Below are 25,120 nucleotides of genomic sequence, written 5' to 3'. Positions count from 1 at the left end.
AAGCCCAACCCCTGAAAAACAACCCCACAACATACTCCCCCTTCACCAAATGATTTGGGGCAGTGCACAAAGCAAGGTATATAAAGACATAGATGAGCGAGTTTGGGGTGGAGGAACTTGACTGGTCTGCACAGAGTCCTGACCTCAACCCGATATAGAACACCTTTAGCATGAATTTGAGTGGAGACTGCAAGCCAGGCCTTCTCATCCAACATCAGTGCATTATCTCACAAATGCACTTCTGTAAGAATGGTCAAACATTCCCATAGACACACTCCTAAACCTTGTGGACGGCCTTCCCAGAAAAGATGAAGCTGTTATAGCTGCAAAGGGTGGGCCAACTCAATATTGAACCCTACGGACTAAAGGCCCATACACACTATATGAAAATCGGAAGTAAAATGTTGTCCAAATGATATGCCGATTTTTGGATTGTTAATATTGTGCTTTTGATAGTCGATTTAGATTTTTGTCTGAGAAAGCTGAATGTGCAAACTATAACATTTTTATCGTACGTGAACTCAGAAAACTATAAAATGGAAAATCAACCAGCGCTAAACACAATAAAATAAGTGAAAAAATTGCAGCTAGAATACTATAGGTCAAAATACCAAATGGCCGCTGATGAAGTCCCGCCTACTTTTGGGACGCAATGCGTACGGACCACGTGACCTAAGCCGTGACGTCATCCGCAAGCTATCACACTGATCCTCGCATGGATTTTGGGCTACATTTGTTTTCATGCTCAGCACTCGGCAGTGGAGATCAGTGCTTCTTAATGTGAGTGTAAATTTTTCTACTATTTGTCTTTTAATAAATTCGTATCAACGGAGAGCACTAGATTTTGTTTGTTCTTTATGTTTATATATGGAATCACACTGATTTGATGACATGGAGAAGGATTTTATCTTGGAGTACTCCCGGTTTGTCTGCTGAAACTTATGATTTACCCTTGATGGGAATATGCGTTTTCTGACCTGTCTGATATATCAGGGGTCCATTATTTGAGGTGAGAGTCCATCTTGCTCAATGGTGAAGGGATCACATCATCACTTGTTATATTGATTGAAGACACACTGCACAAGCGGACTCTTCCTGATTACTACACCTGTTTCTCACTCATGGACTTTTGTGTTTTATGCACTTTATTTTTTTGAGTGTTATTTAATTATTCATATTATATATTTTGCACTGTACTGTTACTTTTTTACTTTGTGAACTCAGAAATGAAAGAATATATACAAAACTATTCAACACATTACATCACTTCTGAAGTTGTATTCTGTCAGATGAGAATTTTCATATGGTGAGTAACCTCTTCACTTTCCATATGAGACTAGCATGTCACAAAAAAGACGAACGGTCGTCAGAAAATCTGATGGTGTGTACGAGGCTTAAGACTGGGATGCCAGTAAAGTTCATGTGCTTGTAAAGTCAGACGTCCCAATACTTTTGGTAATATAGTGTATGTCTAAACTACATAAATCAAATAATAATAATGGAGATATATTTCATCTCCTGGTTGTCTCTTTATATCACCAATATCAGACAGTTCTCTAAAGCCAGATATAAAAATGTAAAAAATGAAATATCTGCACTAAAAAACATGAAAAACTTTGTGAAAATCGAATGAATGAAAACCAGCCGCCAGCAGGAAGTCTGATATAGAAGTACAAATAGTATAATATAATTCTATGTATAGAGCCCTACACTTAGTGACATAATGGGGGTTATTTATGAAAGGCAAATCCACTTGGCACTACAAGTGCACTTGGAAGTTCAGTTGCTGTAGATCTGAGGGGGACATGCAAGGAAAATAAAATACAGCATTTTATCTTGCACATGATTGGATGACAAAATCAGCAGAGCTTCCCCTCAGATTTACAGCGACTGCACTTCCAAGTGCACTTTCAGTGCAATTTCAAGTGTACTTGTAGTGCAAAGTGGATTTGCATTTTGTAAATAACCCCCAATGTGTGATGAGACAAATGAGAAATCTGCAATCTACAATGTGTCCGAATACCAACACTTCTAATGTAGATGTGATAACTCCACCAATAGTGATCAATAATAACAATTCAATTCACTACAAAAATGCACTTTCATACATGTGAGGAAGGGCAGATCTCCTCCAACCTATTCAAAGCTACTTCAGTCTATATAACATATAATGTGCAGAAATACAATATCACCCGAGGTGTCCAGACAATGGCCGCCATCACATTACATAGAAAGGAAAAAGCCTCCATGTCACTGCCTGGACTCCATCATACACGGCTGCAGTCCGGAGCGGTGTGTGCTCTGAGTTCTGTGTATACTCGTGTATATGATGGAAGTGTACAATCTGTGATTCTATATATATGTAAGGATTATGCACTATGGAGGCTTTTTCTTTTCTATGTAATGTGATTGCGGCCATTGTCTGGATACCTCGGGTGATATTGGAGATACTACCTGTGTTTTGGATCCCAGATAAATGTCTGGCCGAGTTATCTGCACCTGGTCTAATACAAATGTCCATGCATGCATGTTTAGGAGTACACTGACACACAATGTTCAGTGAAAAAGCTTCCTTTATTGTTCTGGGCATATAGCCCCCTTTATAGTAAGAGATGACTCAATGTTTGCAAAAGCATCATCTCAGGTGTATTCTGTGCTGTCAAGAAGAGATTGGAGGACCCTTATCTAAGGGGTCGTCTGGCCAGTTTCATCCAGGTTTTCTGCTGATGGCTTGTGGACTCCTGGACTCACTCCGATGGGAGGGGGGTCTCTAGGTGAGGCATTTTGAGTAAGGAGATTCAGCATATATCTTGACATAATAGAAAATAGTCATTTAATCAAAGTATTAAACAATCCATAACAGTCCCCCCTTGAAATGTCTATTTCCTATTCTGTCCCTAGTAGGTGGTCTAACTCATCTGTCCTCATGTGCCTTGGAACTTTTTTCTTGCTGTACGTTAGATGGGTGATGGCTAGCCCATCATCCCCCTTGCCACAGTCTTTGCACATGTGGAAGTCAGATGCTTTCCCTATGGTTGAATGATCTCATAATTTGTAGATATGGGGAGGGACTGTAATGGGCATAGGGCTTTTCATAGTCCTCATCTTCTGCGTCCTGCTGCATCATCACTGGGGTCACTTGGTCAACTGTTTTGCCTAGGAATTTCTTTACACATGGAATAACACAACATACTATAGTAGCTAGAAAGACCAGAATAACTAGTATTACAGTACCTATCCGAGCCAAGGTCTTCTGCCAACCACCCAAACCACTGGTCTCTTGGCTGATCTATACTCAAATTCTTCTTCAGCTCTACTGATAGGCTTTCCAATATTTTATGGCCAGGATGACCTTACCATTTGGACCGGTGTTGTCAGGTATGTATGTATAGCATGTCCCTGTACCTTCTATTATTTTACAAACAGCCCCCCTTCTGCACTAAAATCATGTCCAAGGCCGTCCTATTCTGAAATGTCATGTAAGATGTGGGTGCTAATTGGTCAGCAATCCCCTATAGGGCGTCTCTAGTGTAATTTACAAACCACTGCTGGTTGTAATATATGTAATTTATCCAGTCTACATTTCTGTTGACAGTAATTATGGGAATCGGAGACTCAAAACCTGCCTTTACTTGGTCTCTGGCTTTAAATTCATTCGGGGCCCCTATGGCATCTATATACACATGTGGGTCAAAACTTCCCTAAGGAGCACTCCTCTTAGTGATAGCCACCTGTTGGGCCCTCACCAGATTTAACGGAAAAAGGATATACAATGTAGACATCATGGTGCAGTCAATGTCTTGTCCTCCGGACTTGGGACTTTCTTACAGTGGAAGGGGTGGATTCAAGTGTTTTTTCCAGCCAACTTTACAGATTTGCTTGTGGTCAGCAGCACCTGGAAGGGATCATCATATCTGGATTTCAAGAGAACTTTTTTTCACAAATGTCTTTACCAGCACCCAATCTCCAGGTAGTAGTTGGTGTGTTCCTGTATCTAATTCAGGATCTGGAATGGAAGAAAACACCTGGGCACGTATTCGGTTTAATTCTTGTGATAATGTGGTTACATAATTAGTCAACATATCATACTGCAATTATAATTGTGGAAAATAACAACCAAGTCTAGGGGCTAAATCAAACAAAATCTCATAAGGGGGTAGAGGAGTGTTCTCCCCTTGGTGTGTATCTGATGCTGAACAGGGCAATGGGCAGGCTGTCCAGCCAATGCATACCAGTCTCTTGGGCCATTTTTAACATTCAAGTCTTTAATGTGTCATTCATTCTTTCTACCTTCCCGGTACTCTGGGGGTGGTAGGGTGTGTGAAACTACTAAGGTGTACTCAAATCATCCAATCTTTGGCATTTGGATGTGGTCAATTTGTATCCGCTGGAAAGGGTACAAGGGCTTTGCCGGGTGTTTCTGCGGCATCTTCTCTGTACATCCCAGGTTACACTTTGCACAAATGGTGCATGACTTACAGAAGTTTCTAGTCAGTGGAGTGTGGAATTTCTAAAGCTACATTCATAAGAGTCTTTGACAGATGGGCAGCTCCATGTGCCCATTGTACCATAGCCGGGTACATATTCCTGGGTAAGCAAGGCTTCATGTTGCACTCGAATAGTCCATCCTTGAGGGTTGCTCCTCTTTGCTTCCAGCTTTCCTTCTCATCTGGACTTGCTGCTTCCTGTCGTTTTTTTCAGATGTCCACTGGAAGAGTCTGTAGGGTAAGCACGGGGTGGTCTTCTTTTTCCACTCTACTTTGCACTTCTCGTGGACCGCTGGCTGCCTGTTTGGCAGTTGAATCGGTTAGATGATTGCCTCTGGCTTCCTTCGAGTTCAGTTTGCTGTGTGCTTTTACTTTCAAAATAGCCACTTGGGTTGGGAGAAGTAAGGCGTCCAGCAGGTCATTGATAGCTGGACTGTGTTTCACAGGTGCTCCTGCAGCTGTCAGGAATCCTCTGGCCTTCCAGATAACACCAAAGTCATGGGCAACGCTAAAAGCATATTTTGAGTCTGTATGAATGTTGGCTCTTTTTCCCTCTGCCAGTTTATATGCTGTAGTGAGTGCTTGCAGCTCTGTCTCCTGTGCAGACATCCCCGGTGGTAAGGCTTCAGGTTGTAGAACCGTGTTAGGTCTGAATTATGCAGGGGTATTTCACTCACTTTGGGAATATGTGTGGTTTCCAGCCGCATTAATTGAAAACAGTCATGGGGTGGACTCGGCTCCTCCTCTATTCCCCCCTCGTGAAGTGGAAAAAGGGTTGAAGGGTTCAGTGTTTGACAACGTAATAGAGTAATGTTGTCCGATAGAAGGAGGGAACATTGGAGTGTCAAATGTCTGGCAGTGGACAGATTTTTCAGCTGGATCTGGTTGAGTATGGCAGCAATGTCCCAGACGTTCGGATACAAATAGCTTGAACTTTTTTCTTAGTCTGGAAGCCCTAAAACCGGAGCTGACAAAATGGCTTGTTTGAGGGCCTCAAAGTTGGATATTGCCTCTGAGGACATTTGGAAGGGCTCAGACTTCAGGGCATCATAAATGGGTTGCATCAGTAAGGAGGCTTCCGGACCGTAGCTTCATAACTGCTCTGAGGTCCTGGATCATTCTGTACTTGTCTGGTTCTCCCTTAGGAATTCTCTTCTTCACAGGGAACAGAAGTGTGCTGTATGCAGATGTACAGGGTATCAGGGCGCCATTTGACATGAGAGCTTTAACATGCTGTGAAATAGATTTGCAGATTGGGATAACTTTAGAGGGTTTATGGGGCAGCGGAGCTCCAAGTTTCAACTGCACCATGACTGGTGGCACCTTTAAATGTCCTACATCCTCAGCTTCTGTGGACCATAGCAGAAGTGTCCTTAATGCCCAGTGGAGAAGAGATAGTAACAGATCCATCTTCAAAGAAGACAATAGAAGCCTGAAGTCTGGACAGTACATCTGCTCCCAAGAGATTGAGTGGACAGGTGGAAGAGACAAAGAATCGAGCCAGAAGGTCTGGGTACTTTCCAACTTGTAGGGGGTGGGTCAATGGGTTAGTTCTGGGAGTTCCATCTATGCCCACACAAGATATGTCAATATCAAAAAGGTATGAGTGGTCAGGTAAATCCTCTTCTCTAATCACACTTCTGGCTGCACCTGTGTTGCTTAGGAAAGTGGTTGGATGTCCCTCAATGGGTAGGGTAACCCTCGCTAATTGGCCTTCTGAGTTCTTTGAAGAGGTTGCCCTGACATGGGTTAGTGACACAGGCTTGCCCAATTCCTAGCATAGGAGATCCAGGTGTTCCAAGGTGGGATGTCCAGGGTTTTGATATTGTTGCTGCTGCACACGGTACTCCGGTTGGGCCATGGTGAGGCCTTTTCAGATTGACTCCTTGAGGCCTGCCACAAAGGCTAAAGACAGTATCTGGCTGTGTGCCATATTATGGGTGATGAGTAACAAATCTGAAAAAAACTTGTGACAGTCCGGTGTAAAACTTTTCTACTGACTACGTTTTGTCTTGAGTAACATCTTGGATACCTCTAGCTTGATCAGACAGTCTGCCACCAGCCCACTCACGCAGCTACTCACAGAATTCCACACCAGAATTAAAGGTATTGTCATCGACAATCCTCACATCACGGAGACTTTTCTCCATGATGGGACAGTGAGCATCTCCAGCTTTAATTTCACATAAACTGACTATATTTCTTATTACTGCTAAGTAGGGTTTTTTCCACTGCCTATTACTCTTCAACTTTCATCAGGATACTTGTTTTCCTGCAGAAAACTCTCCATCTCTTCTATTAATTGTTTCCTGTGAGTAGTCTTTGCCACACTTAAAGTAATCAAAACATTCTCATCCTTTTCTTTCATTAACATTTGCATATTTCTTCATAACTACCATTCTAAACATATCTTCTCTTTTGTACTGTTTCATTGTATAACTACTGTTTTTCTCAACTTGCACAATTCCTTTAATATTCTAGCCTGCTAGAATAATAACTAAATCAACCCGGTCCTGTATATCCCACACATGCAAACATCACATGTTATATTATTAGGTTTTGTCTACAATGCTCGACTGCCACCTAGGTAGCCCCTGGTGCGTCTTACCAAAATGTAGACTCAGTCACGGTTCTGCCCGTCCAAGACGGCCACAGAATAGGGGTTGGGTAGTGCGTGACCACTCACTTCCCTCAACAAGACATTTAACAGACAGATAAGTACAGCAGTTAATATTCAACAATGAGATCCTCAAATTTTCACTTCCCTCTGTTTCTCCTAAATCTCCCACTTGTTCAGGACACCTTATCGATTCCTGTCCACTCTTTCTACATTCGCTTTCTATAGACCCAATTGACCTTCCAACCTCCTTCAAAAATGCTGAACATCAATCCACAAACACAATTATAACATGACATTTTTATGAATTGTAATAGATGTGTATGCTTGAATTATAACAACCACACAGCCACGCTACCTGCTTCCCTGACGCCCCCTTCTGGGTGACGTGCTATACTACACCATCACCTTTACCAAAGGAGTTTATCCACATCCCCAACGCCCCCTGTCCCTGACGCCCCCTTCTGGGTGACATGCTATACCACACCATCACCTTTACCAAAGGAGTTTATCCACGTCCCCGACGCCCCCTGTCCCTGACGCCCCCTTCTGGGTGAAGTGCTACACCGCACTAATACCTTTCCAAAGAAGTTTGTCCACGTCCCTGACGCCCCCTTCTGGGTGAAATGCTACACCGCACTAACACCCTTACCAAAGGAGTTTGTCCACGTCAGCTGGGACCCAGCTGTGTGTCAATCTCTTTCAACATCACACATCACAGACCCATACAACACAATCACAGACTCATACAATACAACAACACAGCCTCATACAATACAACAACACAATGTTCTTACAGGCTGAAGATAATCGGAATACAGGTTCATATAATGGACCTCGGGCAAGTATTACCTGTCTTTTGGCGACCTTCGGCAGCCGACGCGGACACAGAGACGGACCCACACGGGAACGGGATATACTAGCAAGATATGAATGTGATATCTTACCGTATTTTCAGAGTTGATCAGTCTCTGTACCTCCCGTGGTGATTCCTCCTCAGTGGCCTCTTGGTCGGCTGTTCCTCTGGTTCGCAACCAGAGAGCCCCACGTTGAGCTGCCAAGCTGTTTTGGATCCCAGATAAATGTCTGGCCGAGTCATCTGCACCTGGTCTAATTCAAATGTCCATGCATGCATGTTTAGAAGGAGTACGCTGACACACACTGTTCAGTGAAAAGCTTCCTTTATTGCTCTGGGCATATAGCCCCCTTTATAGTAGAAGATGACTCATTGTTTGCAAAAGCATCATCTCAGGTGTATTCTGTGCTGTCAAGCAGAGATTGGAGGACCCTTATCTAAGGGGTCCTGGCCAGTTTCATCCAGGTTTTCTGCTGATGGCTTGTGGACTCCTGGACTCACTCCGATGGGAGGGGGGTCTCTAGGTGAGGCATTTTGAGTAAGGAGATTCAGCATATATCTTGACATAATAGAAAATGGTCATTTAATCAAAGTATTAAACAATCCATAACACCTGGAGGTCTGACATTCCGTGGCACAGTCTGTTCTCATCGGAAGCCGGCTTGAGCGGAGTGGCGCTGCTGGAAGGATACAAACAAGCGTGTCTTGGCCTTGCTTGTGGGGACAAACCTTTTGGTAAGTGACCTGTTTGCTCACTGGTGTGGTGGAGGTTGATTAAAGTTGCTGCAAAGAGGTGGAAGATGATCAGCATTGATTTAAACCATCTGGATGAATCTCTGGGACTTATTATTTCTGTTACTGCACAAGTCACTGTATGGTGATTGGAGATGGAAGTAGTGGTGAATGGCTTGTAGGAAATCTACCTTTTTACCTTTATAAACTTTCTCTTGATGTTTGCAATTTTTTTAAGATAACTCTCATAGCTCTTCAAGTATATTTATTTTTGCATATTATATGTTAAATAGATTGTAGTAGCTGTGAATAGGTTGCAGGAGATCTGCCTTTGTTTACATTTATGAAAGTGTATTTTTGTAGTGAATGGAATTGTTATATCTGATCCATATTGGTGGAATTATCACATCTAGTATAATATGGAAGACTGCAGCACTAGTATATAACATTCACACAATATAAATGTGAAAATATAACAAGAGACTCCTAATCACAAAACTCCCTATAAGTGTATATATAACAATGGTATGGAGACTATTTCACTGATAACTAATGAAGAGAATTTATAATCAGCATATATAAAATTAGTGCAGCAATATTAGTACAAATTATCAAAAAATTTCCAAATAAAGAACGGTAATAATAAAATCTTCTCCACACCATAAGATCAAATCCTCCACCATGATGTTCAAAGGAAATCCCAAAGTACAATTGTCATAAGATGCACACGGGTAAGGCGCTCTGGTGCAGTTATGCGCAATAGGAATGCGCTAAAGCGCACGAGCGCACACACAGGATGTGACCCCTCGCTGACCTATAAAGGAAGTGAGGTCATCCAAACACACTGCTGGTTCATCTTCAGCTTCCTATGATTCCCACATCTGCTCTTGTGATCTGTATTACCCGTTGTGATCCGGATTGCCTCATCGACCTCGCTGATCTTCTCCTGACCTGACCTCTGGCTTGACCTTGGACTCCCACTTCCTGAACGTGTTTGACCCTCAGCCTGCATCTGGACTTAACTGCTATCTCCTGTGTTCGACTCCTGGCTTGTCTTTGGATTATCCTTCTGTCTCAGCGTTCCTGGTACTTGTTGTCTTCTGATCTGGACTGTGTTTGACCCCTGGCCTGCCTCCTGGATTCTGCCTTTGCCTTACAGACTTGCTACCATTGCTACTGGACCTTCCCACGGGACATCACCTTTCAGCTCTGCTCAAGCTACCTGCTGATCTACTAGCAAGTGACTGTCCTACTGGTAGCTTGTGCCTCTTGGTGCAACCACCCTCTGTGCCACCTTCAGGGATGGTCTGCGCCAAGTCGCAACAGCGACCACTCTCAGCATCTTGGCCTTGGTGAGTACATTTATATGATAACAATGGTGTCAATTTTAGTCAATGAAGTTTTCACAACATGAGTGAGACTTCTGTGACCATCAAAGTGAATCCCCACAACTGAATCCAAGACTTAGCAGAAGGTTGGAGGTGAAAGCCTAGAGGTCAGTGTGAGTGTGTATGGTCCAATCCCCATACAGGAATAATGAATGGATCACACCACCTCATCCACTTCTCATGTCACATTTAGTAATTGGGGTCCACAAAAAGAGAAATCCTCCAATAGTGTAGATGATCGATCGTGTTTTATAAAGTGATCTCATATTAATGATTAAAGAGAGATGAGAGAAATGAGTTCCATTCATGTAGAGAATAGTTACATTCATTCCTGGGGGAGAAATTCATTTTCTTCTGGTAACATTCTTCTCTTCTTCTGCAGATTTTATAATACTCACCTGGCAGACAGTTCCTGCCCCCACCTGGCATCTGTAATAAGAAATAACCAGACACTGAGGACACTGGACCTGTCTGATAACAATCTGGAGGGTCCTCATTTCAGGGATCTGATGGAAGCTCTGACAACAAGCCGGATAGAGGAATTACAGTGAGTATAAAAGGACTGACTGAGACAATAATATTCTGGGACAGTTTTATATCTAAACCACATAAATAATATAGAAATATGAGAATGTCATCAAATTCCATCTTTAGGCTCCATAAGGCTCCATGCACACTGGGCTTAAAAAATGTCAGTTCCCTTGGCAGAAAAAACTTTCATATAGAGCGTTTATTGTACAAAGTTTAGACGAGTTTAGGAGAGTTTTGCATTTTTTCTCCCAGAAAGCTCCAATCAGAAACACGAAGCAGAAGAGGTTTTCTTTCCTGCCCCAAAATGTTGAGCTCAAAATATGTCTGTAATCTCCCCAATGTGTATGGAGACATAGGAGAACATGGAGCTGCTTCTACAGGCAGAACACAAAACTCCTGTAGTAGCAGCATTTTTTTTAAGCCAGTGTACATGGAGCCTAAATATCAAATCCTGGACTGTTACACTATATTACCAAAAGTATTGGGACACCCACCTTTACACGCACATGAACTGTAAAGGCATCCCAGTTTTTGTCCGTAGGGTTCAATATTGAGTTGGCACACCCTTTACAGATATAACAGCTTCAGCTCTTCTGGGAAGGCCGTCCACAAAGTTTAGGAGTGTATCTATGGGACTGTTTGACCATTCTTCCAGAAGCACATTTGTTAGGTCAGGTACTGATGTTGGATGAGAAGGCCTCTGCACTAACTCATCCCAAAGGTGTTCTATCAGGTTGAGGTCAGGACTCTGTGCAGGCTAGTCAAGTTCCTCCACCCCCAAACTCACTCATCCATGTTTTTATGGACCTTGCCTTTGGCACTGGTGCGCAGTCATGTTGGAATAGGAAGGGGCCACCCCCAAACTGTTCTCACAAAGTTGGGAGCATGACATTTTCCAAATTGTCTTGGTATGCTGACATCTTAAGAGTTCCCTTTACTGGAACTAAGGGGCCAACCCCAACCCCTGAAAAACAACCCCACAACTTACTCCCACTTCACCAAATGATTTTGGGCAGTTCACAAAGCAAGGTATATAAAGACATAGATGAGCGAGTTTGGGGTGGAGGAACTTGACTGGTCTGCACAGAGTCCTGACCTGAACCCGCTATAGAACACCTTTAGCATGATTTTGAGTGGAGACTGCAAGCCAGGTCTTCTCCTCCAACATCAGTGCATGATCTCACAAATGATTCCCATAGACACACTCCTAAATCTTGTGGACGGCCTTCCCAGAAAAGAAGAAGCTGTTATAGCTGCAAAGAGTGGGCCAACTCAATATTGAACCCTCCGGACTAAAGGCCCATACACACGATACGAAAATCAGAAGTAAAATTTTGTCCAAAAGATCTGCCGATTTTTGGTCCGTTAATATTGTGCTTTTGATAGTCGATTTAGATTTTTGTATGAGAAAGCTGGATGTGCAAACTATAAAATTTTTATGGTACGTGAACTCAGAAATGAAAGAATATATACAAAACTATTCAACACATTACATCACTTCTGAAGTTGTATTCTGTCGGAAGAGAATTTTCGTATGGTGAGTAACCTCTTCACTTTCCATATGAGACTAGCATGTCACAAAAAAACAGACAAATGGTCGTCAGAAAATCTGATGGTGTGTACGAGGCTTAAGACTGGGATGCCAGTAAAGTTCATGTGCTTGTAAAGGCAGGTGTCCCAATACTTTTGGTAATATAGTGTATGTCTAAACTACATAAATGAAATCATAATAATGGAGATATATTTCATCTCCTGGTTGTCTCTATATATCTCCAATATCAGACAGTTCTCTAAAGCTGGATATAAAAATGTAAAAAATGAAATATCTGCGCTAAAAAATATGAACAACTTTGTGAAGATCTAATGAATGAAAACCAGCCGCCAGCAGGAAGTCTGATATAGAAGTACAAATAGTATAATATAATTCTATGTATAGAGCCCTACACTTAGTGACACAATGGGGGTTATTTACGAAAGGCAAATCCACTTGGCACTACAAGTGCACTTGGAAGTTGCAGTCGCTGTAGATCTGAGGGGGACATGCAAGGAAAATAAAATACAGCATTTTATCTTGCACATGATTGGATGACAAAATCAGCAGAGCTTCCCCTCAGATTTACAGCAACTGCACTTCCAAGTGCACTTTCAGTGGAATTTCAAGTGTATTTTGCACTTGTAGTGCAAAGTGGATTTGCCTTTTGTAAATAACCCCCAATGTGTGATGAGACAAATGAGAAATCTGCAACCTACAATGTGACCGAATACCAACACTTCTAATGTAGATGTGATAACTCCACCAATAGTGATCAATAATAACAATTCAATTCACTACAAAAATGCACTTTCATACATGTGAGGAAGGGCAGATCTCCTCCAACCTATTGACAGCTACTTCAGTCTGTATAACATATAATGTGCAAAAATACAATATCACCCGAGGTGTCCAGACAATGGCCGCAATCACATTACATAGAAAGGAAAAAGCCTCCATGTCACTGCCTGGACTCCATCATACACGGCTGCAGTCCGGAGCGGTGTGTGCTCTGAGTTCTGTGTATACTCGTGTATATGATGGAAGTGTACAATCTGTGATTCTATATATATTTAAGGATTATGCACTATGGAGGCTTTCTCTTTTCTATGTAATGTGATTGTGGCCATTATCTGGATACCTCGGGTGATATTGGAGATACTACCTGGAGGTCTGACATTCCGTGGCACAGTCTGTTGTCATCGGAAGCCGGTGTCCCATCACATAAGGTCCCCCATCGGATAGTGTCAGCTGTGTACTGCGCATGCGCAGTACACAGCAACATAGATTCCGAAAGTTGCAGAGGAGGAACGGAGCCTGTGCCGTGAGTCCAGGTTCTATCCCCACCATCCAAATGGACATAGAGTATGAATATAAAAGAGCTGAGCGCAGCGAGGCCGAGCCCAAAGCGTGGCGAGCTAAGCTCGCCCGCGAGGGGCCCTCTAATTTTCACAACCCTATCTCCGCTTGGATGATGGGGCTACCACCTCCACTCACGGCGCAGGCGCCGTTCAGCTTCGGAGATTTTTTACGAAGCTTCGTCTGCTCCGTACTGCGCATGCACAGTATGGGGCAGACACTATATGATGGCAGGACACTATCTGCCAGAACACCGGCTTGAGCGGAGTGGTGCTGCTGGAAGGATATAAGCAGGCGTGTCTGGGCCTTGCTTGTGGGGACAAACCTTTTGGTAAGTGACCTGTTTGCAGCAACTTCAGTCAACCTCCCCCACACCAGTGAGCAAAGAGGTCACAATTGATCAGTATTGATTTAAACCATCTGGATGAATCTCTGTGACTTTTTATTTCTGTTACTGCACAAGTCACTGTATGGTGATTGGAGATGGAAGTAGTGGTGAATGGCTTGAAGGAAATCCGCTTTTATAATTTTTCTCTTGATGTTTTCCATTTTTTAAGATAACTTTGTTGCTCTTCATGTTTATTTATTTTTGCATATTATAAGTTATATAGATGGAAGTAGCTGTGAATAGGTTGCAGGAGATCTGCCCTTCCTCACGTGTATGAAAGTGTATTTTTGTAGTAAATGGAATTGTTACATCTGAAAACTATTGGTGGAAGTATTACTGTATTTATTGGTGTATAACACTTTTTCACGCTGAAAGTCGGGTGCAAATAGCGTGTGCATGTTATACACCAATACTTCAATTTTAGATGCCTCGGAGGGGACAGGGAGGGGGTGGGACGAGAGCCGTCAGATTACATACAGTGAGAATCCCCTATTTACTTGGTGGCCTCTGTAATAGGAAGTCCCGTCTCCTGGGCCACCATTGGACCACTGTTCTGTCTATCATAGGAGATTCTCACTGTATGCAATCTGTCAGCGCTCGTCCCTCCCCCTCCCTGTCCCCTCTAGGCTGCAGATGGGCATTGATGGCAATGGTGAGGCTGCAGATGGTCACTGGCCCTTATTTTGGTTCAAAGTTCCTTATTTAAAATGTGTTTTTTTCCTGCAACTTCCTTTTTAAAACGAATGAGCGTGTTATACGCCGATAAATACGTACATCTAGTATAATATAGAAGACTGCAGCTCTAGTATATAACATTCACACAATATAAATGTGAGACTCCTCATCACAAAACTCCCTATAAGTGTATATATAACAATGGTATGGAGACTATTTCACTGATAACTAATGAAGAGAATTTATAATCAGCATATATAAAATTAGTGCAGCAATATTAGTACAAATTTTCAAAAAGGTCCAAATAAAGAACGGTTATAAAATCTTCTCCACACCATAAGATCAAATCCTCCACCATGATGATCAAAGGAAATCCCAAAGTACAATGGTGTCACTTTTAGTCAATGAAGTTTCCACAACATGAGTGAGACTTCGGTGACCATCAAAGCGAATCCCCACAACTGAATCCAAGACTTAGCAGAAGGTTGGAGGTGAAAGCCTAGAGGTCAGTGTGAGTGTGTATGGTCCAATCCCCATACAGGAATAATGAATGGATCACACCACCTCACCCACTTCTCATGTCACATTTAGTAATTGGGGTCCACAAAAAGAGAAATCCTCCAATAGTGTAGATGATCGATCGTGTTTTATAAAGTGATCTCATATAAATGATTAAAGAGAGATGAGAGAAATGAGTTCCATTCATGTGGAGAATAGTTACATTCATTCCTGGGGGAGAAAATCATTTTCTTCTGGTAACATTCTTCTCTTCTTCTACAGATTGGATAAGAATCACCTGACAGACAGTTCCTGCCCCCACCTGGCATCTGGAATAAGAAATAACCAGACACTGAGGACACTGAACCTGGATGGGAACAATCTGGAGGGTCCTCATTTCATGGATCTGATGGAAGCTCTGACAACAAGCCGGATAGAGGAATTACAGTGAGTATAACAGGACTGACTGAGACAATAATATTCTGGGACAGTTTTATATCTAAACCACATAAATAATATAGAAATATGAGAATGTCATCAAATTCCATCTTTAGGCTCCATAAGGCTCCATACACACTGGGCTTAAAAAAATGTCAGTTCCCTTGGCAGAAAAAAAACTTTCATATAGAGAGTTTATTGTACAAAGTTTAGACGAGTTTAGGAGAGTTTTGCATTTTTTCTCCCAGAAAGCTCCAATCAGAAACACGAAGCAGAAGAGGTTTATTTTCCTGTCTCTAAATGTTGAGGTCAAAATATGTCTGTAATCACCCCAATGTGTATGGAGACATAGGAGAACATGGAGCTGCTTCTACAGGCAGAACACAAAACTCCTGTAGTAGCAGATTTTTTTTTTTTAAGCCAGTGTGTATGGAGCCTAAATATCTAATCCTGGACTGTTACACTATATTACCAAAAGTATTGGGACACCCACCTTTACACGCACATGAACTTTAATGGCATCCCAGTCTTTGTCCGTATGGTTCAATATTGAGTGGGACCATCCTTTGCAGCTATAACAGCTTCAGCTCTTCTGGGAAGGCTGTCCGCGGCACTGTTTGACCATTCTTCCAGAAGCACATTTGTTAGGTCAGGCACTGATGTTGGATGAGAAGGCCTGTCTTGCAGCCTCTGCACTAACTCATCCCAAAGGTGTTCTATCGGTTGAGGTCAGGACTCTGTGCAGGCTAGTCAAGTTCCTCCACCCCAAACTCACTCATCCATGTTTTTATGGACCTTGCCTTTGGCGCTGGTGCACAGTCATGTTGAAATAGGAAGGGGCCACCTCCAAACTGTTCCCACAAAGTTGGGAGCACGACATTTTCCAAATTGTCTTGGTATGCTGACATCTTAAGAGAGCCCAACCCCTGAAAAACAACCCCACACCATAATCCCACTTCACCAAATGATTTAGGGCAGTGCACAAATCAAGGTATATAAAGACATAGATGAACAAGTTTGGGGTGGAGGAACTTGACTGGTCTGCACAGAGTCCTGACCTCAACCCGATATAGAACACCTTTAGCATGAATTTGAGTGGAGACTGCGAGCCAGGCCTTCTCTTCCAACATCAGTGCATGATCTCACAAATGCACTTCTGGAAGAATGGTCAAACATTCCCATAGACACACTCCTAAACCTTGTGGACGGCCTTCCCAGAAAAGATGAAACTGTTATAGCTGCAAAGGGTGGGCCAACTCAATATTGAACCCTACGGACTAAAGGCCCATACACAGGATACGAAAATCAGTAGTAAAATTTTGGCAAAATGATCTGACGATTTTTGGATCATTAGTATTGTGCTTTCGATAGCCGATTCTGATTTTTTTTGTCTGGGAAAGCTGGATGTGCAAACTATAAAATTTTTATCATACGTGAACTCAGAAATGAAAGAATATATACAAAACTATTCAACACATTACATCACTTCTGAAGTTGTATTCTGTCAGACGAGAATTTTCATATGGTGAGTAACTTCTTCACTTTCCATATGAGACTAGCATGTCACAAAAAAAGGGACAAACAGTCGTCAGAAAATCTGATGGTGTGTACGAGGCTTAAGACTGGGATGCCAGTAAAGTTCATTTGCTTGTAAAGGCAGGTGTCCCAATACTTTTGGTAATATAGTGTATGTCTAAACCAGGGGTTGACAAATTTGCTTGGAATCTAGGAGCCAGCTAAAAAAGTTAGGAGCCAGGTCCGTGACGGCGATCTGGACCTGTCCCTGGCCTGACATGGAGACGAGTGAGGGGAAGATAGCCCCCAGCCCCCCACCTGTCTCCAAGTCATTGCCCATAGCTCTTAGAGGGACATTTTATTTGTTTTATTTTTTTCAAATGACTTTTTTTAAATTGCATTTTAGTGTAAATATGAGATGTGAGGTCTCTCTGACCCCCCGGATCTCATATATAAGAGGACCTGTCATGCTTTTTTCTATTACAAGGGATTTTTACATTCCTTGTAATAGGAATAAAAGTGACACACATTTTTTTTTAAAAGAACAGTGAAAAAAATAAAAATAAAAGTTAAAATAAGAAAAAAAAAAAAAAAATGTTGAAATGCGCCCTGTCCCACCAAGCTTGCGTGCAGAAGCGAACGCATATATGAAAGCGATGTTCAAACCACACGTGAGGTATCGCTGCGATCGGTAGCGTAAGAGCAATAATTCTAGCCCTAGACCTCCTCTGTAACTCAAAACGTGCAACCTGTAGAATTTTTTTAAACCTCGCCTATGGAGATTTTAAAGGGTAAAAGTTTGTCACCATTCCAGGCGCAATTTTGAAGCGTGACATGTTGGGTATCAATTTACTCGGCGAAACATTATCTTTCACAATATAAAAAAAAATTGGGGTAACTTTACTGTTGTCTTATTTTTTTTATGAAATAAATTATTTTTCCCCAAAAAAAGTGCGCTTGTAAGTCCGCTGTGCAAATATGGTGTGACAGACATTATTGCAACAACCACCATTTTACTCTCTAGGGTGTTAGAATAATAAAAAAAAAGTGTGTGTGTGTGTGTATATATATATATATATATATATATATATTGTAATGTTTAGGTGTTCTAAGTAAATGGAAGGAGATCCATTAGCATTGCTGGTTGTAATTCCAAGGGCCACCACAAGAGGGCGCCAGATTCCAAAAGGAATAGGATCACAGAAGGCCTCAAAGCAGGGGGCTCAATTACCGGCCGCCGGCGGCGCGGCCCGACGCAATCATGCTGGGGGGGTCCACGGAGACAGGATACCCCCAGCTGTGCTGCCCCAGGTGCCAGGTCGCTAATTCTAGTCGCCAATGCGACCTGGCGCCCGGGTTTTGTCGAGCCCTGGTCTAAACTACATGAATTAAATAATAATAATAATGGAGATATATTTCATCTCCTGGTTGTCTCTATATATTTCTAATATCAGACAGTTCTCTAAAGCTGCATATAAAAATGTAAAAATTAAATATCTGCACTAAAAAACATGAACAACTTTGTGAAAATCTAATGAATGAAAACCAGCCGCCAGCAGGAAGTCTGATATAGAAGTACAAATAGTATAATATAATTTTTTTTTTTTTTTCAAATTTATACTTTATTCAAAGGGCAGGGAAACATGGAGCAAAACATGTAAATGGTACAGTGAACCAATAAGCATACAAATAGATCAATGCGGTGACAGGTGAGCCATACAACATGCACATGTGGTACTTTAACCTACGGAGCAGAGAAATAGGAACATCCAACACCTCGGCCCCGTCTAAGCAATTCCCTCCATAGCTCCACAGTAACAGGCCTGTCCCGTCATGGCGTCTCCAGTTCTGTACCATAAAGGCCAAAGGCCCTTACCAAGATTATTCCAAAAGCACTAGTCAGCACCATAAATCCCACTCCGATTTTTAAACTTATATATAGAGAGGATAGTTTGGGCGTGGAGGACATTCTATCGTTCACTCCAAGCCCAAACCCTTAAAAAAGGAACAGAGAGAAATGTTAGAAAGGGAGACAAGAATTAGCTAGGAAATTAGACACAGGAAGATGGGGGATGAAAGGTGTGAAAGTGAAAGAGGGGGGAGGGGGGGTGGGGAAGAAAAAGGGGGGGTAGCGAAAAAGGGGGTCGGTAGGATGAGGGGTGGGGCCCACGGAGGCAGGACAGCCCCCCTGTATCGATCACCAAGTGCCGGGCTCCAAGCTCTCCGTGGTGGTATGTGCGTTCTGTCAGTGATTCATACCCGGGGAATATCCTCAACTACTCGAGGCATCCCCGTCCAGAAGGGCCCTGCCCTCCCTTGAGAATATAAATATGTTCCATCCTGACCATGTCTTAGTGAATTGCTCGCTCTGTCCCCTGTTCGTCAGGATTAAATCTTCCATTTTCTTGATGTCCTCTACCCTTCACAGCCACATACCAATTGTCGGTGGGTGCGTGTTCTTCCATCTCAGTGGGATGCACGCTTTGGCGGCATCCAGTAGATGCCGAAGCAAGGAAGTCTGATATTTCTTGCGGGACATATTCGTGGCATGAAGGAGAAAAAAGGCGGGACCATCCGGAACAGGAATGTCAGCAAACTTTGAAATCGTTTCCCCAACCGTCCTGCAGAACCGCTCCAAAAGAGGGCAGGACCAGAAGACGTGGAGAATCGTCCCCTCTTCCCTCCGACATCTCCAACATCTGTCTGATGATGTTGGAAAGATCCGGTGCAGCTTCGCCGGGGTATTATACCATCTGGTTACAATTTTAAAGTTAGTCTCCTGTGTTCTGGAGCAGATGGAAGATTTGTGTGTGAAATGTAAGATATTTTGTTTTTGGCGTGTCGAAAATCTGCACCGCAAATCTCTCTCCCAGGCCCCCAGATCCAAATCCCAAAGTACAATGGTGTCACTTTTAGTCAATGAAGTTTCCACATGAGTGAGACTTCTGTGACCATCAAAGTGAATCCCCACAACTGAATCCAAGACTTAGCAGAAGGTTGGAGGTGAAAGCCTAGAGGTCAGTGTGAGTGTGTATGGTCCAATCCCCATACAGGAATAATGAATGGATCACATCACCTCATCCACTTCTCATGTCACATTTAGTAATTGGGATCCACAAAAAGAGAAATCCTCCAATAGTGTAGATGATCGATCGTCTTTTATGAAGTCATCTAATATTAATGATTCCAATAAAATTAGTTCCATTCATGTAGGGAATAGTTACATTCATTCCTGGGTAAGGATGACCCGAACACCCCCGGTTTGGTTCACAACAGACCTAAACTTCGAACGTTCAAAATCAAAAGTGCTAATTTTAAAGGCTAATATGCAAGTTATTGTCCTAAAAAGTGTTTGGGGACCCGGGTCCTGCCCCAGGGGACATGGATCAATGCAAAAAAAAAGTTTTAAAAAGGGCAGTTTGTTCAGGAGCAGTGATTTTAATAATGATTAAAATGAAACAATAAAAGTGTAATATTCCTTTAAATTTAGTACCTGGGGGGTGTCTATAGTATGCCTGTGAAGGGGCGCATGCTTCCCGTGCTTAGAACTGTCCCTGCACAAAGAGTAATTTCTGCAGGAAAAAAAGTAATTTAAAAGCACTCGTGGCTATAATGAACTGTCAGCTCCCTGTAATACAGAGAAGTCATTGAAAGTCATTGATAAAAAAAACAGCGTGGGGTTCCCCCAAATTCAATTACCAGGCCCTTCAGGTCTGGTATGGATATTAAGGGGAACCCTGCGCCAAATTTTAAACAAAATGACGTGGGGTTCCCCCTAAAAATCCATACCAGACCCTTTATCCGAGCATGCAACCTGGCAGGCTGCAGGAAAAGAGGGGGGACGAGAGAGTGCCCCCCTCCTGAACCGTATACAATATTGTACCCATAGGACATTTTTGCCCTTTTTCCCCACACAAATTGAGTTTTCTTTCGGTGGTATTTAATCAGCACTGAGTTTCTATTTTTTTGCACTAGTAACAAAATGCATTTTTCTTAATTTCTGTTATACAATTTTGCAAATTAGTAATTTTTTAAATAAATTTTGATAAAAATGAATCCTGCTCCATATCTTTGGTAAAAAATAACCCAATTCAGTGGATATTATTTGGTCTTTGTGAAGGTTATAGAGTCTTCATTGGTGCCAATTACTGAAAACTGATCACACCTGATGTACTGAGGGCCTATCTCATTTCTTGAGACACTCAGACTCCATTCACACAGGGGCAACTTTGGATCCGACTTCAAGTTGCCCCTAGTTGCCTCACGTCGCGCTTAGAGTTGCCACCTCATCCCTTTAAACCCGAACACATATTAATTACACAGGTTCTGTGGCTGATTAAGGTGGTAATTAAACTCACTTGTTGCCTTATCTGCATTTAATTGGCCTCAGAACCTGTGTCATTCATATATGTTCGGGATTAAAGGGATGAGGTGGCAACCCTAGTTGCGCTACATGTAAAAAACAATGTAAGTGAATGAGAGCCGTCTTAATGCACACTACTGAAGTCACTCCAACTTCAGAAAAGGTTCCTGTACTACTTCTATCCGACTTCTAGGTGACTGGTACCCATTGATTTGGCCTGACCACAGACCCCAACGACGGCCAGGGTTGTCGGGAAGAGGCCCTTGTCCTCATCAACATGGGGACAAGGTGCTTTGGGGTAGGGGGGGGCCGCAGGGCGCCCCCATCCCCAAAGCTCCCACCCCCCATGTTGAGGGCATGAGGCCTGGTATGGTTCAGGAGTGGGGCGTTCGCTCATCCCCACCCCCTTCCTGACCGGCCAGGCTGCATGCTCGGATAAGGGTCTGGCATGGATTTTGGGGGGAACCCCATGCCGTTTTTTCAGCATAGGGGTTCCTCTTAAAATCCATACCAGACCTAAGGGCCTGGTATGCTCCCGTAGGGGGAACCCATGCTGTTTTTTTATTAAAAATTTGGTGTGGAGTTCCCCCTTGAGAGCTCATTATTCTGATTGGCCACAGCCAAAGTCGCCTGGCCTGGGGCGACTTAAAGTCACAATAGAGGATGGGAAGATTTTCTTTATTATATTAACAACTTGATGGTATTCTTATGAGAAGGTGATTACAAATGTTACCAAACAATTGTTATTCCCATCTGTCCCTATACAAAGATGTTTTTCTATTGCTGTTTTTTTTAGTGCATTAAATGAAAGTAGATCCTCTCTCCTCTTAGCCCTGCATTACCAATCCTCTCTGAACAGCTGATTTGGGGAGCCCCTTTGTGATAGTCGTGTAGTTATATTCTGGCATTCCTCATTAAATGTCATGTCAGAGGAGCAATTCCTTTGGGCCGAGTGAATTCTCCACCAGGGATCACATGGATGGTGTGGGATGGGTGACAACTGGTGGCAATAAGAATATTATTTCCCGGGCATGGCTTTATGTGCAGGTGTGTATAGATTTAGTATCTGTATCCCCACACAGGGAGATATCCAGAAAGTCAATGTTTGGGAATCAAAAAGAGACTGAACTGAAGGTTGAGTTCATTATTGTTAATGAAACTGACAAATTCATTGAATGAAGAATCATCCCAATCCCACACCATCAGCAGATCATCCATGTACTGACCATACCGGACTATATTGTGTGCAGAGGGGTTGTCCAAAGAGAAGAGACAAAGCTCCTCCCACCAACCCATATATAGATCTGTCATTGGTGGTGAAAGTCTATCCCCCTTCAATGCCCCACAGCGATGGACATAAAATAAATAATAAAAAAGAAAAAAATCTGCTGTGATTGGCCCTTTACCCCAATCACGGACACTCCCGGTTGCGTCCCCCAGGGGGTGTTTGAGAAGCAAGGGGGCTGTCATATGACGGCCTCCCGGAACTAGCATTCACTATTCATTCAGCTATAGCATGGTCAGTAAGTGGTTAAAGTTGGATATAAAATAAAGAAATGAAATATCTGACTTAAAAACAAAATAAAATGTGTCATCTCCAAGGCCTCGGGCACACTGGATGTTTTCTCATCTCTCCTAGAAGTCGTCCTCCTGGCAGCATTTTAGCCAAAAAAATCCTTAAGATTGTAAATGTATGTCATGTATTGAGCAGCATTTACCTGTGTCAAGCATTTGGGCATTTTCCTGTCATTGGCAGAATAAATAATTTATTATGTCCATTGAAATAAATGAAGACTCAGGTGCTGAACTCGCCTATCATTACCAGGAGTTTAGAGACATTTACATGCGTTTACACTCATCAAGTGTTTCTATGACAAAACTCTGCTGCTCCTGGACACACCGGAGATGATTTTTCTGCCTCTAAACTCTCCGGTCACTAAACTCCTCTAAGGCTCCATGCACACTGGAGCTGATAAACTGCAGTTTATTGGAGTTTGGGCGTTTTTTGTAAAAGCCCATAAACTCCACTCTATGTTAGCCTATGTGTCCATGCACACATGGACGTTTTTCAGCTTTAATGAGCAGTGGAGTTTATGGGCTTTTTTCTGAACGCCAGAAATTCGCGTTCAAAGTGCCGTTTTTCACCGCCAAAAAACGACAAACGCTGATAAACGCTCATAAACGCTTATAAACGCTCATAAACGCGCGTTAATTAGTGTTTCGGCATTCTATTTTTTCAATGCATTGTGGGAGTTTGGAATGTACTGTGGGATTTTTGGAGTGTCCTCTGTGTATTTTTATTGAAAACGCCCATAAACACTAACACTAATAAACGCTCATAAACGCTAGTACAAAACGCTGTTAAAAGCAAGTTTTTCAACCAGCGTTTTCTGCCAGCAATCTGGCGTCCAGAAAAAGCTTTTTTGAGCTTCAGTGTGCATGGAGCCTAATAGTTTCTGTGTGAATGGACACATAGGATAACATGGGGGAGATTAGAGGCAGGAAAAAATGCCACCCCTAGGAGCAAAATCATCCGGTGTGCATGAGGCCTGATAGTGAGAACCAGAAACCAGCAGGAAGACCGATATACATCCAATAGTACAATATGGAAGACTGCAGCTCTAGTATATAACAATCACACGATATAAATGTGAATATATAACAATAAAAGTGAGACTCCTCATCACAACATTTCTTCTAAGTGAATATATAACAATGGGATTGAGACTATTTCACTGATAATTAATAGAAAGAACATATAAAAAGCATATATACAAACCACAGAGCAATGAAATACCACCAAATGAAAGCTCTATTTGTGGGGGAAAAAATGACGTAACTTTTGTTTGGGTACAATGTCGCACGACCGCACAATTGTCAGTTAAATTGAAGTGCCGAATCGCAAACAAATGGTCCGGTCATTGAACAACCAAATCTGCCGGGGCTGAAGAGGTTAACAGCCTTCTGTAAAACTGCAGGTGATGAATATAAACACATAACACAATTAGTGATTTGTATAGTTATAGTGTAAAAGTGAAACATCCGGTGCAATCCAAAATTCTTCATAAACCACCAATCACCACTAAGGACAATGAGAACTCCTATCAAACATTTACACCTCATAGTTAGAAGAGATCTCGCTGCACTTATGGGTGAGGCCCTCATAAAAGTCTCCTGGACTGAAGAGTCCCGGTCTGGGAGAAGAGAGATTGAAGATTCCCCTGAGGAAGAAATACTCTGGCTTGGGCCATGTCTAGGATTAGATCCAGATACTCCAAGTGACGGGTCACACTGCTGACTCCATGGAGGGCACCAATTTTTAATAAACTTTTTCTCAAAAAGTTACAAGGATGGCAGGTTGCTTGGGAGGCACAATGAGCTTGTCAGGATTTTCCCATTCTCCATAAAGGAAGACTGCAACCAGAAGATGCACTGGAAAGGCCTTGGTGGTCTTAGGAACCCCTAAGGAGCCTAGACTGGGGAGAGCACTGGTGGAGGGGACTGGCTGTTCTCCAAGGTGTAAAGTGGTGCTCATCACATCACTAAGGTCAGGGGTCAAGTCCTGGGAAAAAAAGTGTGGGAACTCTCGCCCAAGATCCACTCCCCCACCCAAAAAAAAAAAAAAAATGATACGCTCATATTCATGAACAATTCAAAAGTTGTATTTTTCAACCAATTTTCGTATTGTGTGTATGAAGCTTAACTGTTACTACATAAAAAAGAAATCCTCAACAAACATAAA

At 42.5% G+C, this 25,120-nt stretch overlaps 2 protein-coding genes across 2 annotated transcripts in view; both read left to right on the top strand.

Annotated features, from left to right (window-relative positions):
• The window catches only part of LOC143943387 (NACHT, LRR and PYD domains-containing protein 3-like), a 218,393-nt gene extending 212,375 nt beyond the window's left edge, over positions 1-6,018 (top strand). The window contains exons 11-12 of the mRNA XM_077465121.1: positions 5,049-5,104; positions 5,633-6,018. Of these exons, the coding sequence (XP_077321247.1) occupies positions 5,049-5,104; positions 5,633-6,018 (442 nt within the window). The remainder of the gene's footprint in view (positions 1-5,048; positions 5,105-5,632) is intronic.
• LOC143942631 (NACHT, LRR and PYD domains-containing protein 12-like) overlaps positions 1-25,120 on the top strand; it is a 1,996,551-nt gene that overhangs the window by 1,223,488 nt on the left and 747,943 nt on the right. Inside the window, exon 11 of the mRNA XM_077463989.1 lies at positions 15,345-15,509. Coding sequence (XP_077320115.1) covers positions 15,345-15,509 — 165 coding nt within the window. The remainder of the gene's footprint in view (positions 1-15,344; positions 15,510-25,120) is intronic.

The sequence above is a fragment of the Lithobates pipiens genome, unplaced genomic scaffold (genome assembly GCF_037356315.1).
Source record: "Lithobates pipiens isolate NorthernLeopardFrog02 unplaced genomic scaffold, aLitPip1_a1.2 Scaffold_30, whole genome shotgun sequence".
Taxonomy (NCBI): Eukaryota; Metazoa; Chordata; class Amphibia; order Anura; family Ranidae; genus Lithobates; species Lithobates pipiens.
The sequence above is the reverse complement of the archived record's forward strand: the minus strand, read 5'-3'. Positions and strand labels throughout refer to the sequence as shown.